The sequence below is a fragment of the Eutrigla gurnardus genome (genome assembly GCF_963514095.1).
Source record: "Eutrigla gurnardus genome assembly, chromosome: 21".
NCBI lineage: Eukaryota > Metazoa > Chordata > Actinopteri > Perciformes > Triglidae > Eutrigla > Eutrigla gurnardus.
In genome coordinates this window covers 8,632,442-8,646,625 of record NC_139932.1, presented here as the reverse complement: position 1 = coordinate 8,646,625, position 14,184 = coordinate 8,632,442, and the positions used below count along the sequence as shown (strand labels likewise).

At 46.1% G+C, this 14,184-nt stretch overlaps 1 protein-coding gene across 11 annotated transcripts in view; it reads right to left on the bottom strand.

Moving 5' to 3' along the window:
* magi2a (membrane associated guanylate kinase, WW and PDZ domain containing 2a) overlaps positions 1 to 14,184 on the bottom strand; it is a 180,908-nt gene that overhangs the window by 114,562 nt on the left and 52,162 nt on the right. For 10 of the 11 annotated variants that reach the window (XR_014599174.1, XM_084039026.1, XM_084039017.1 and 7 more), the window contains exon 2: positions 12,153 to 12,269. Coding sequence is in view for 9 of the 11 variants with exons in the window: in XM_084039026.1 (XP_083895152.1) it covers positions 12,153 to 12,269 (117 nt within the window). In the remaining 2 variants the exon portion in view is untranslated. Of the gene's footprint in view, positions 1 to 12,152; positions 12,270 to 13,840; positions 14,123 to 14,184 lie in introns of those variants that run through there. The other variant, XM_084039025.1, reaches the window with a different exon arrangement.

Here is a 14,184-nt window from a genome sequence, read left to right as displayed (position 1 = left end):
CGCATGTTCATATCGCGATGACGATGAAAATACGATTTATCGGTCAGCCCTATTATTAAGTACACATATCCGTACTAGGACTGAAATGTAAGTACTTATATATGATTCGCTGCCTCTGCACATAAAAATGCCAACGTTGCACCATGCTTGCAACATTCCAGCAGAAACACGGGAGGAGAGTTAGAAGAATGGATGAGTGACTTGATACGGTGTAGGATAAATACTGCGTTTGTGTGTATGACTGTGGGCCAGTGTGCTGGCTGTTTGACGGGGAAGGTGTGCTGCTCACGGCAAACGAAAGGAAACACGCACTCGCTCTTTGTTGATCAGTGTAACAATCTAACCTGCAGCAGCCGGAGCATCTTCCTGTGCATCGGAGCGCACTGCAAAGCCGAGCAAACAGCAATTGAGGAGAGGAGAGAGGAGGAGGAAGTGAGGGGAGGGTGGAAAAGGGGAGCAAAACTGCCATGCACTCCTTCTTGAAGAGGTAGAGGTTGGAAATTAGAAGACAGCCTGAAGTATTTCGGCGGTGGGGAGAATTTGCAGTTTATCAAAATAACCCGGAATAAAAATGTGACGCTTCAAAATCGTCTCCTGCGCGCGGAGGAATCAAACAAGTGCTGCCGTGCAGTTTGTGGAATTGTGGGATAACATGAGAATTCAACAGCTGCCTGTTTTCCCTTTTAATATGGTACAGTGGAGAGATTGCGGGGCACAGCAGGATTACAGCGGAACACGGCGGCGCCGAGAAAAACAAGATAAACAGAAGCGCGGCGGAGAGATAATTTGCCGTGCGCGGCGACAAAAGATGAGCCTTCATCTCTCGCTGCTCATTTAGTGCCGAGTGTTCAATTCATCACTGGCGAAAAGGTGTTTCGCAAACTGTGAAATAATATGAGGCCTTTGAGGTCTTGAACGCCGTATTAAAGCAGCATGACTCCGAGCTTTTGGATTTGCCGCTACACCTGCCAGCACACCTGGGAAATGTAGCTCTAATCAGGGCGCCTTTGGTCTGTAACAAGTAAATCTTCTGTGAGGAAGCAGCGAAAAGCCCTCAGCACACGCTTACGCACTACCAGTCATTCAGCGGCGGCTTCACGCTCCAAATGTAAGTGCTCTTTAACATTTTAGCCAGAAACCAATTCATAATATCACATCACTCAAATTTAAAACCATGAAAAATGACGAAATACGATCGGAATTGAATTCATTAGTAAAGAAAAAAACTCAAATGTCGCACTTTAACCTGCTGACGTTTATACGTTTATATTGAAGAGGTCAAGAGAGAAAAAAACAACTGGTGTCGACCTCAGATTCACACAATACTCTTCCTTAATGCACTACAGATAGATATTGCTCTTTCATAATGTCGAGGAACTGATGAAACAGAACCAGAGATATCCTAAAAGCCGGCGCCTATTGTTGCTACACTCTCATTCATTGGCTCAGTCAGTCTCATTATGTTCAGCCTTTGGCTTAATATCAGACCGATTTGATTTTTTTTTACACCGGCCCGACCATGAACTTGACAAAAGCCGAGATTAGTCATCAACTGTTTGCACAGACTGGGTGGAACGACCTGTGATTTTGACACATTCAAAGAATGGCCCCATTTTTTTTCAAAATAAAAGACAAAAGACAAACAAAAAGGCTGTGATAATCCGAAAAAGAAAATGTCTTAACCTAAAATGTAAAAGCATCACTGGTTAAGTAAAATTGTTAAAGCTACACACTGTGCTTTCTTGCTTGAAGGTGGGTCATCCAAATGCACCTGGAACGGCACTTGAACCTGTAGTGAAGCTACTGTATGTTTAGTCTGGTTTGAAGATAAGAATTTGATCACCCCTGCAACAAAATCAGAATTTACTGGATAGTTAAACAAACGGACTGAGATGAAAAGCAATCAAACAGATGGTCTGTTTGTTTTGTACCCTCCCAGAAAGTTGCTTGACCAAGACGTTTGCTGCATTGCACCATGCACTTTAGAGTAAAACAGACCTTCAGCCCACAGACAGTAAGAGAACGGCGACATTACATTTTTCACAACCTGCGACTTTCTTCTGAAAGATCCTGAAAACTCTCCCTGTCAGTCGAGACCTTGGCTACGACAACAAATGGGTTCCGGCGAACTTCAATTCACTGCATGGCATTGCCATTTTTAGATAAGTGCATACGCTTTCCGCCGTAATATCATTACCTTCCAAATTGAATATGTGTGGTGTCAAGCTTAGTTACGCGGATCGCAGCAAATAATGGCACAGACAATCTGACATTATGATAGCGCTCCCTCATTCGCCGGGTCACAGTTTGAGATAGCTCAGCAGTCTCTGCACATTCAATTCCCGGGTCTGAGATGGAATATTTCATTAGCGGCTCGGATAAACAGCATCAGAGCTCGCATATGTGTGTGTGAGCACGCTCCCTAAGCAGACTAAGCACTTGTCTTGCTATTACCTAAAGCCACAGAGAGCAGCAGCGACACAGATTGGATCGCTGATTGCAAAGACCACCCAGACTAAATTATCGCTTGGATATTACAGAGACGTGATGGTGAAAATCAGCCGTGGCTGCAGGACGTCTTCAAGCGTCTGGTAAACTTCTCTGACGACCCTCTGGGTCGTGGCGGTCAGCCCGACGGCACACGGTGAAAATTTTGCATCTGCAACAATTTGCACCAATTGCAACACTTAAAAAAAAAGTTGTGCAGGCAGAGGAATTACCAGGATACTGTTGACCCAGAGCAGCTTCTGAGGTAAACTATCGGACAGCCTAAGATTTTATTGAGCTTCCTTTAAGCAGAATGCTCCGAGTGAATTAGAGTTTCCTCTGTGAAACAATCAACTCTTATCTAGAGCTTTTATTGTGAAAGGTAAGAGCGGAAAGAGTAGCTCGTTTCTTCCCCCTTTAACACTGGACTCTGCCCTGTTCCTCTCTTCCTCAGTCTTTTCCTCTTTCTTGGCTTTAGCATCTGAGGATCCAATTACTCACACAGACCCAGTAATTAACATGAGGGATGGCAAAGCCTAATGCTTCTAAGACTGGAGAATTGTGACAGGGAAACTGTCTCTAATGAGACGGACCCCGGGGATTCTCTTGCCTCGCCTCGGCCCTAGCTCTACGATGGATGCTGCTAATCGCTACAACTGGAACGGTGTCATTTTCAAGCCCGTCGTACGACAGCGGGGGAGGCAGGTGGGAGAGCGGGGATGGACGTGTGCAACTTCAGGTTGGGGATTTCCACGGGAGAGGCTGTTTACAAAAGGAATGCTTTCCACCTTTCTCACGTCTACAATCAGCGGCATGGACAAATAAGAACAGATCTGCAAGACAAGATAGACTACTTAAATGCACGCCCATTAACAGATAACTCCATACTCCAAGACATGACATCATAATAAGAAGAAATACCAATGTCACTGGCCACTATTCAAGACACAAGTCATTCTACAGACTGATGAATAACGGCGATCTGTTAATCGAGTTATCCTCCCCTCCCCCCCGATTATGACCTTGATACAAGATAACATGATTAAGATGTTTACATGACGGTTGTGGTAATCAGAGAACCGCCCTTCCCTGCTCATAACCAAATCAATAGAGTACATTTTAATGCAGAGTAATAGTGTGTTTCCGTGTGTGGAGGAAGGAGGATTTAGTCCGGGTCGGCCAAAGAAACGCCCTTTTGGCCACAAAGGCTCCAGCCATGAATATGATGATGGGGTCTGCTCCGTGGACCAGATCAAACACACTTCTGTGTCCTCAGTCTGCAGGCGGCGTCTGAGCCATGAGTCACAAGGGGATGGAAGGAGGTTGACACACAAGATCCATTACTACTCTTTCTATGGGCCTTTAAACCATGAAGACGTTCATTTGGCCCAGAAAAGCCAAATGTTCTCTGTGTCATTTACCGAGCCGTCATTTCATTGACCGTTTGCTGAAATCCAGGCTCAAATAGCCGCTGCACAATGATAGCGTAGCAACCGTAACTAGGCACATCGGGCTTGTCAAACTCTGATGTTTCTCTTCTGTGTGTGAGGGTGTAGAAACAGCCGTAATCTTACCCACACAGCCGAACTTTAATAAATGGTCATTTGATAGTTACACTTTAGTTAAGTTATGTTAATGTTAACAAACATTGACATGATAATCAACCATGTTAATTAGAATGCTGTGTTCAAACCAAATGTGAATTGAATTTTTTTTTTATTAATAACGGTTATTACCACAACAACCCACGCAGCTAAGTAGCCACTGCAGACGTTTCTTCAGCGTTCACTGCAAAATCATATTTTACCAGCACTTTAGGGAAACTCGGAAAGGTAAGTGAGACTCGAGAGCCTCTCTGCATTAGGTATTTTTCACAGCCAGTGGCAGCAACGCACATCGGTTCAGCTTTCTCCAACCATCGGTCACAACGCAGCAGGACTCCGGAGCTGCTCCCGTTAAACGCTCTAATCTCTGCTGTGTCATTGTTTAAAACGGAGGAGAAAACTCTTTTGTGAACCCGTGGCTGAGTTTCAAAAATGATGGCCCACGGTTTGCAGTTCCATTTACCTCTCCGGAGATAAGGCCGGCGCATCCTCGCCTCTGTGGTGAACCACGGTTTGCGCGGCGCACACTTTTTCCCCGCGCCGTCCTGCCAAAACGGATGCCGCGCATTTAGAGGAAAGATAGCGACGAGTTCCGTTTGTAAAAGTGCTGGATTCCTCCAAAATATGGGAGCACGTAACGAGAAGGGATTTCTCCACCTGCGGCAACGACTGCAGTCGCACCAAAGCAGAGAATGTGAACGTGTCCCAGATATGCACGGATACAGTCAAGTCCCAGAAAGCACACTGTTTTGTGATGACGTACGCTGAATGTGAGTCGACAGTGTCAACATTTGCAGCTAAGGTGTGAGGATCAAGGGCTTTGGTCGAATTCTCACAGTAAAGACTAGTGAATAACACCTTTTCTCAATATGAGATTTGTAGGACAGGCAGCACACAGACTCTCTCATCAACTGAGGTGAATTGTGCTGTATTTCTGCCCTTTTTGGAGCTCAGTGTGAATAAGACATGCTTGGACGACTCCTTGTGGACACAATTAAGCTATCGAGGTCCATTTCCCCCCCCGTTACCCACGCGTTCTGATTATCTCCATCTAAAAAGGAGCTGTCGTTTTCTATCACTGCCAGCCCACAGATGTATTTCTGGAAAATCACATGTCATGGGAGCGAGGAGGTTCAGTGGGACCTCATTCGACGCGATGAATAAATTACAGAGAGTGGCTCCATGTTGGTTCAGGTGTTGCAAACAAAAAAAAGGATGTGTTAATAAAACATTCCATCCTCTCTCTTTCTCATTCCCCCAAGGACAACCAATCATTGCACTGAAGACGCCGCGGGACGCTCCGCGGTGTGGTGACCACAGACGGGGCCACCTGATGGATGTGTCTATCGGAGGCCATTACTGGACTGAAAGGGTGGAGGACAGCCGGAGTTGGAGGGGGGGGCGCGACCTTGTGTGATGAACGCCAATTAGGGAGCAAATTTCACACCTCTACCCGACACGTCTGTGGGCTGCATCTGCCGGCGAGCGTGGAGCATCGTGTCACGCTCGCCAACCTGCACATCCACATCTGTGTCCCGCCCTGTCAGTCAACCCCGCCCACACACACACACACACACACACCAAGCCGGGATGAGTGATGGCAGACAGGATATTGCTTGTCAAAGTAACGTATTTCTGAAAATGTCAGGGATCATCTTTTATTATTTTGAGCTCATGTGTTTGAGGAATTCCTCCATCAGACGTGGGTCGAGCAGCGCGCCTGCATGGCGTGTGCATCGTGATTCTACACTTTTCTGGCCGGCGGTCTCCATTTGCAGCAAGTGGAAAGAAGTAGAGCGATGGAGAGAGGGAGAGAGAGAGAGAGAGAGAGAGAGAGAGAGAGGGGAAAGAAGAAGGAGGGGTACAGAGGGGAAGAAAAAGAAAAAGTGAGCTGAGAGTTTAAGAGGAGTCGAGCCTTTGACGCAGACGGGGGGTGGAAACAGTTGCCATGGAAACCCCACCCTGCCTCCATTGAGTCGGAAGGGAGATAAAAGGCAACGGAGTAAATGGAGGGATGAGAGAAAGTGAGCTTTTGACTGAAGCTATGTGTCTATCTTTTGTCAGAGGGAGGAATACAAAGAGATAAATGAATACACTTTACACATAACACACACAGCAAAACAAATGCCAGGTGTCGTTCAACAACACAAAAAAAAACAAAAAAAAAACAACAACCATCAAGTCCACCTCTATCATGAAAGCCTGGATCTGCTTCTCATTCATCTCCACGCTGGGCCCCGGCTCAGAGCTCCGCTGTGAGGCCTCCCTCTGTCTGGGCTCCTCGGTGAGACTCTGCCGTTTTATTAGGTTTCTCCCCGAGATGCTAAATAATGAATGAAGGGGCACCGGGGAGCTGTTAGTCTTGTTATTATCCTGATTATTACTGTCATCCATCAGACATCCGGCTATTAAACAGAAACGCAGACATGTGACAAACCAAGGGAAAGGAATAGGGCCAGTCACAGGGACCCGGTAGGTGTAGCATCCAGGTTTGAAATGTGCTCTTACGGAGCTACGTTGTCATACGACGATGCACAGCAAAAGGAAGAAAAAAGGGTTGAGAGGAGGGGGAAACGAAAGGAGGAAGTAAAGATGAGGACAGCAGAGCAGCAGGAGAGAAAGTGCGTGAAGACAGACAGAGATGAATATTTCCTGTAATGCCACAAGACTACGGGATGATCAAACCAACAACTGTGGCTAGACAGATGGACTTGCAGTATCTCTCCGTCTCTCTCTCATTAGTAAACATCATCAGCATTGCGCACAGTTGCCCCAGCCATTAACACAAACTCCATGCCCCCGTGGGCATCAAACTCCCCATTAACTCACCGTCCTCATCGCCACTCCCCGCCGTCAAGGCATATGTTATTTGTGCATGCATGTAAGGGCCGAGGCACACCGCGATGAAAGGAAGCGGTAACATAGACACACGCTCGCACACATTAAAGACAGATGTGGGAACATCCAATCACACCCTTCGTAAACTTTGATTCTTCATTAGCGGAGGTTCGCTGGGACGCTCCGTTTAAAGGTCTCTCTTCTGCTGTCAAACCGCTCTGTTGTCTCTTTACGTGTTAGCTGAGCTATTAACGAAGCATCGCGGCGAGGGGTTATCGCTAGCCAGTTAGTCGTTCACATTCGGAGGTATCAAAGAGTCGGATTTACAGTAGTTCTGCATCAAAGTGACAAAGCAATCAAAGCGATCTCCCATACACTAATATGTTCCCCTCAGTGGAAGTCTGATTTAAAATGTGTGCAATCTAGGGCTATAACATATATATGACATCATTTCTTACATAACCAACACATATTTGAAACCACTGCTCCAGAATCACAAACCTTTTCCAGGCAATTAAGCTAGCAAATATGTCAACTTCATCAACTGAGACAAACGTGAGAACCAATTTGAGATTTAGAGCAGCGCTGATGGAATGTTAATTTCAGTTAAAGGAAAATAGTAAACAGTTAAGTGTAACAGGGGATATTCCAGGATATTTAACTGTTTTCCAGGTTTTCAAGGATGTGTGTGAATCCCGAAAGTACCTTTGATGCCTCATCTGTCACGCCAATATATACATGGTTGAGTTTAATGTTTTCTTAAGAAAATGTACTATATGCTCTATGTATAGTGAATGAAAGTAAAGTGCATCTTTAAAAATATCATATCCGTACTCGAGTTTGTTGTTGTTCACTTTCCCACATAATAAATGCTCAACAGTTAATTCAGTGGTGACTAACCTCTGGGTCATCAACAGGAAGAAAACATTTCTACTAAAAAATGATGATCATTTCTCAGACTGTCCTTTAATCTAACACACACAGTCCATTTTTTCTTCTGGTGTCCAACAGTAGTCTACTAGGAAGCAGATCAGGACTGGTCTGAGGTCAGCGCGTACACCGTGAGGCCATTCACAGAAGGTGAAGCGTGAAGGGAAGTGAGAAACTTAAACAGCATCTCTTCACCTCTTTACCTGCAGTTGACCTCTTAATCATCACCTCTTTTCCTCCCAGAGCCAAAGATAGTCACCGCTGTTCACTAAGTGCTTAGAAAGAGCTAAAAGGCTCGGATCAGTACAAACGTGTGTGTGTGTGCGCTTGTGTGAAGGACAAACAGATTTCAAGAGGGAGAGGACGGCGACCAGGAAGAACACCAGAAACAACAATAATAAAAACATGAAGGGCTTCAGCGTCTAACGACTCGACTAATGAGTCACGTGAAGCTGATGACCTTCATATTTGTTCATATATTTATATCCAGAGGCGCTGCGGTTATTCATATTTGATTTAGTATTTGTGGGGAAAACATGAGAGACACTTGTGTTTTTAATCTTTCAGCCGACGTGTCCAGCCTTCAAGTTATTTACTCTAAATGTCTAACTTTACACTGAACGCACGCACGCTCAAGTCAAACGCTCGGGAAGTGAGTTCAAATACTTTAAACTGTTTTTTAAATATATATTTTTTTCCTGCCGGGCTCCAGAGGCTTCAAATGAAAGCGCGCACGTTGCCTACAAATGAGACAGAAAGTCAGCTTATAAAAATCTATATATTTCATCGCTATGTCTTTACAGTTCAATTCGACCTGAATAATTCAACCGTTCTGGACCGGCGTGGTCCCGACTAGTCTCATACACACGGACTCCTCTCCGCTCTCCATCTCCCACATCAAATCTATGTGGATTACCAGACGATAGGCCTGATTTCACATGGGCTCTGGCTATTAACGCTTTGACCTTGGATTTCAAACCAGGCAATTTGTCTAAGAGCTGGCACAGCCTTAGATACCCTCGCTGCCTCCATCCTGGCTCCACGATTGGTATGGGCGGCGGCTCCCCTACTGTCTGCCCGTCAGCCTCCATCCCGCCGAAAAAATGTCTCTTCTTTACCACTCAAGAGTTGTGCTTAAATTGCTGTGATGAACTACTTCAGATCTATCACTTATCCTTCTCTTTTCTCTCTCTCGCCTCCTTAGTCTCACTCGGATTAATCACTTGTCATGCATCTCACCAGGCGTCCACGTAGCTTTCTGATCCTCAATTTTACATAAGTGAGACCTGTCGCTTCCCCTTACTATCTCTATAAATCTGTTGTCCACATGGGGCAAAAGTCATACATAAACCTGGTATAAAACTGTGATCTATATCTGCATACACCGTCTATATGATACTGCTGCACATGTTTTACTTGTCCGATCCCAATGCCTGATTATCACCTTCAAATGTGGTCTGGCTGCAGTTCAGCGTGAGTTTTTATTTACTTACAAGATGAAAGGAGGCGTTGCGAGGATTTCAAACCAGCATGAAAATTAAATACATGACTTTTTTTTAAACATCAACAAACCAAAAATGTTGAACAAAGTTGAAGCAGACTAAAGGCTCGCGTTTAACCACTCAGAGATATTCACTGCAGCAGACTCTGCCTTGACAGTTCCTGGATCAGTGCTGCAGTAATTAATACTAAGATTCAATCGTGAATACTATCCACAGTACAAAATCCAAGTGACAAATCCCAGTGTTTTCTTTCCGGAGAGTGATGCTTACTTCTGGGTTTGGTCTACAAAAACACATTCAGCACTTTATGGGAAGTACTTCCTCCAGAGAAAAGGCTTCTTGGGGCCCAGGAACGTTGGCCTAGGAACTCAATTTAGACCCTGGTTTCTGTGGTGGAAACACATTAAAAGTTCAGGACATACTGAAAAAGTTCCTGGAGTCCCTGGAGTGAAATACTACAAGGCTTTATTGAAAAACAGACAAGAGGGGTCCAGAGAGAGTCAGTGTCTCTAGACTCTAGATTGTATATTATCAGCAGTGATATCAATCTATATATCTCTGTCTATCTTACTTAATGTTGCATAATATCATTTGACCTTTTCTATGATCAGGATCACCTGTCAGCATCCAAATCCTCTTTCCTGAAGAGTCCTATTCAAAATGGCAGGACGATGACAAACAAACACGGACAGCCGGAAGGATTTAGGAAAATGCATCCGAATGCGATTATTTCCACAGATGCAGTGCAATTGTCATATGATTAGGATTGACAGGGAATGATCATTTTGACCATAATTGCCATTTTAATTGAATAACATTGAAAAGATTATGGTGTGATGGGTGTCTGCAGAATATGATGTGCAGGACATTTTTGAATTCATTTTAGCCTTTAACAAATATTTGGAGAAAATTGCACAGTTCACCCAAATGTGAAGGTTTCGAACACCGAGCATGGATCCAGCCATCAGTTCAGTTATAAACAAGTCCAGCTCAGACATGCCGAGGTCTCTTCCCCTCAGCAGCACTGAGGCCCATTGTGGGAGCTCCATTCATGCATCAGTTAACCTCTCTCTCTGTCTGCAACAGTTTATCTGCAGTCCATTTACTTATGTGGCTATCGTAGTCTGTGTCCAATCACAGCGCTCCCCCCCCCTCCCGCCTCCCCTCTTCCCTTTTGTATCTCTCCCCCTCTATTTGTTCTCTCATTTGCTCTCTCTTTACTGTTCACCTCATTCCCTATCTCCAATGCCTCACCGGCGGTGGCTCTGTGGTTATCGGAGAAAATTACGCTTCTGCTGCAAACAAATAACTCTGTTCCTCCCTCCCCTCTCTTTCTCTCGTTGCATTCTGCTCAGAGGGGGAGATGGGAAAAAAAAAAGTGGCTCCAGTGAAATCTGGGTGCTCCTGGCCTTGAAGAATGCACCTCCATTAAGGATTTAGGGGAGAGTTAGCCAACAGACAGCTGGGCCTAATGGCACGGCGAGGCTAATGCAGTGCTAACACACAAACTACACACAGATAAGAGCGTGTACACACTCAAACAGACACCCTTTAATATCACAGCCTATTGACGGATGGCTTTGAGCATATGTTCTGCAAACATGGCAAACAGCAATCAGAAGAATATGGATTAAGCATCACTAGGTCTAAGCTCGTATAATCACCGGGGGCTTAATAGGACTGATAAAGGCCACACACACACACACACACACACACACACACAAGACACACACACACACACACACACACACACACACACACACACACACACACACACACACACACACACACACACACACACACACACACACACACACACACAAGACACACAGCACAGACGGGGCCCGGGTGGGAAATGGAGTTTGAAATGCTTTCCTGAACTAAAAAGCCCTCCGAATTGTATCTCTGATTGTCTACACGACTCAGCCGCTCAACTGTGTGATGCCGTTAATGCGGCTAATTGGAGACAGAGGGCCGCAGTCAGAACTAGATTTTAAAAGAATTGAAACTTCCAGACAAGCCTGATTCCAGCTAAACCAACACTCAGCAGCTAATTGATTACCACCACAGACTTTTGGAACCGAAGCCCGTGGCAGCGAGGGAGAGGAAGCATCTCTCCACACACTCGTCTCACTGTACTTTGAACAGAACGACAGAATGCAACGGGTTGATGAGAAGAAAGAAGCATCGTTGGATTGATCTGTGAGGGAGACCCGATTGACCTTCACCAAGCCAAGAATCAGATCACAGTGTAACCGTGAACCCACACCTGGCGACCCAGACAGAAGAGCATCATTAAAAAGCAGCATGTGTAGATATTCAGTTCACCTCCAGTAGCTAGCAGAGCATAGAAGTGCTAATAATGATATGCTAACACACTCTGCCAACATTTTTTTTTAAGAAGAAGTGACATTTTAGAAACACACATCTGCTTCCAACCTCTCTGGGTAACGAACATCGCCATGACAACCATGTTACCCATATGAAACGGTGTTCATCAGCAGATTTACTTTGTACAGTTGCAGATGTTCAAACTTTCCCATTTTTAAGGCTCATCGTGGACGAGTGAGTGAGAGGTCCTCCGGTTGTGGCTGTCAACTGTGATATAATGCAATTAGATATAAGCACCGTGTCAGCAAATTACCCACTGAAATGATCAAACTACGTCGTGTCGCCCCTTCTAGGAGACGGAGCCTCGGGTGGGAAGGACACCATGGAGCGCTTCACTCACGGAAGTGAGTGGAGGTGACAAGCGTGTGAAGGGAGGTAAGGTGAGGACAAGGTAACTCACAGGGGACGGTGCGGAGGTAGAGGTTGTCCCGGATGATCTGCTGCAGCTCGTGGTCCACCGAGCCCTTCTGGAAGCGTAGGTTGAGGTAGTGGCGCAGGTCCTTGTCTATCACGCCCCCTGGAGGAACACAAGGGACGGGAATCAGTAATCAAACCTCCCCCCCGTCAAATCAATCACTCCGACACGGAAGGGCGTGTTGGTTTTTCCCTCTCGGTTCGAGGAACCTACTCAGCCCCTCGGTCAGAAATGAGGCCGGCAGGATGCGTTCGTGATTTACTCCGAAAATAAATGATTCGACTCACTCTTGTTTTCTGTGCAATTTCCGAGCTGAGGAAGCTGAAAAACACTGCGGCGACAAATGACCCAGAAATCACTGGAAACCACAGCAAACAATTTGAATCCGCCAAATCCCCACAAACAAACACAGCCAACGCTAATGAAGACACTCTTCCCTCTCTCGGATTCAGCATCTGTCAAGTGCGGCCACAGATTGGTGGAGGTGTTAATTGGAGCGGTGGCCAAACACGTGTGGAGAAATGTCTACATATAAATCACCCGCGGGGGCTTTTTTTTTTTTTCTTCACCCTCAAGTGTCCTCCCCCCATCCCCCCTCCCATTCCTCTCCATCTCCTCCTGCAGTCCCAGTTCTGTGAATGGACCTCCACTTTAAACCAGTAAATCTCGCTTGCTCAGCAGGACGAAGGATGAAAAAAAAAAAAAAAAAAAAAGTGATGGAGGGAACGACAGAGAAATGGAGGTAGGAGAGATGGAAGGCAAGGGCAAATCCCACGGGGGAGCAAAGAGGGGGAGCGAGCTAAAACCAGCATCGACTCCAGCATCCCCCCCAGCCACCACCACCACCACCACCACCCAACAAATACTCCATCGCTCTACTCTGCCACACACATATATTCACCTATCAAACGGAGGCAGGACAGGAGGTATGAGAGGAGGGGGAGACGTCACTTAAGGGATTCCTCATGGTGCCGCTTACACCAACACACTTATCATTCGTGCTACTCCTCTGCATAGGAGTCAGGAAGCACAGAGGCAGATGGAGTGGGTGCACAGGCTGAGGAGACATTCGTCTAACCTTCAACATCCCTTTTTTTTAAAAAAAAGCAGAAACTTGGCACAGTGCCACACAGCGTTTAGCCCCCCCCCCTCTTCATTTTCCCTCCGTGATCCTGAGGCTGTAAGCATGATATGCTGAACACCATACATGTCAACAAACGCACACATGTGCAGACAGATGCATCTGAATATTCATACGCAATCGAGTGTGAAAGCGAACCGAAGGCGGACGGAATTGTGGGGAGAAATGATGGAGAGGCACATTAACTCAAATAATTACCTTGTTTGGGAAGTTTTCTGTCATATTGGGGAGAAATATTATTTAGCACAGTCTGGTTCTTCCCAAATACACGTACGCACGCACACACACACGCATCACCGTGCACTAATCCATCACAGCTGAACTAATTCACTGGATGCTGCATTATAATCATGCGAACCTGAATCACAGAGACCGGCTCGGTCTGGCTCTGTCCGAGACGTGCAGCAGCAAGACCAGCCAAATTATTATGATTATTATTTACATTTGCATGAGAAAAGAAGCCAAGCCCATGAATCTGCATCCTGAAAAGGTGAGAATCACATGCACATGCACACAAATGAAGAAATGGCACCTCTTGTGCGGACAGCGGTTGAGCAGCCAGTCTAGTGTCAGGGTCCTCTTTCCACAGGTTTTGTGATGCAAATAATCTCCGCTGGAGGAAATCTACAGCTGGATCTCTCCCGCTGGAGTACTGTCCTGTCCCTCGGGTCCCCAACTCTGTCTCTGTTTGCCCCAATCTGGACACTGCCAGCCAGCCGGCCACCACGGGGAGTCAATCCTCTCTCTGCACACGGCGGTGGAGAGATGAACCGGGAGAGCGCGGGAGAACGCGTGACTGAGAGACACCGAGGCAAAGAGAGAGTGTGTGAGAGAGAGAGCGGGAAAGGGGAGTAGTGTGTGTGTGTGTGTTGCTGC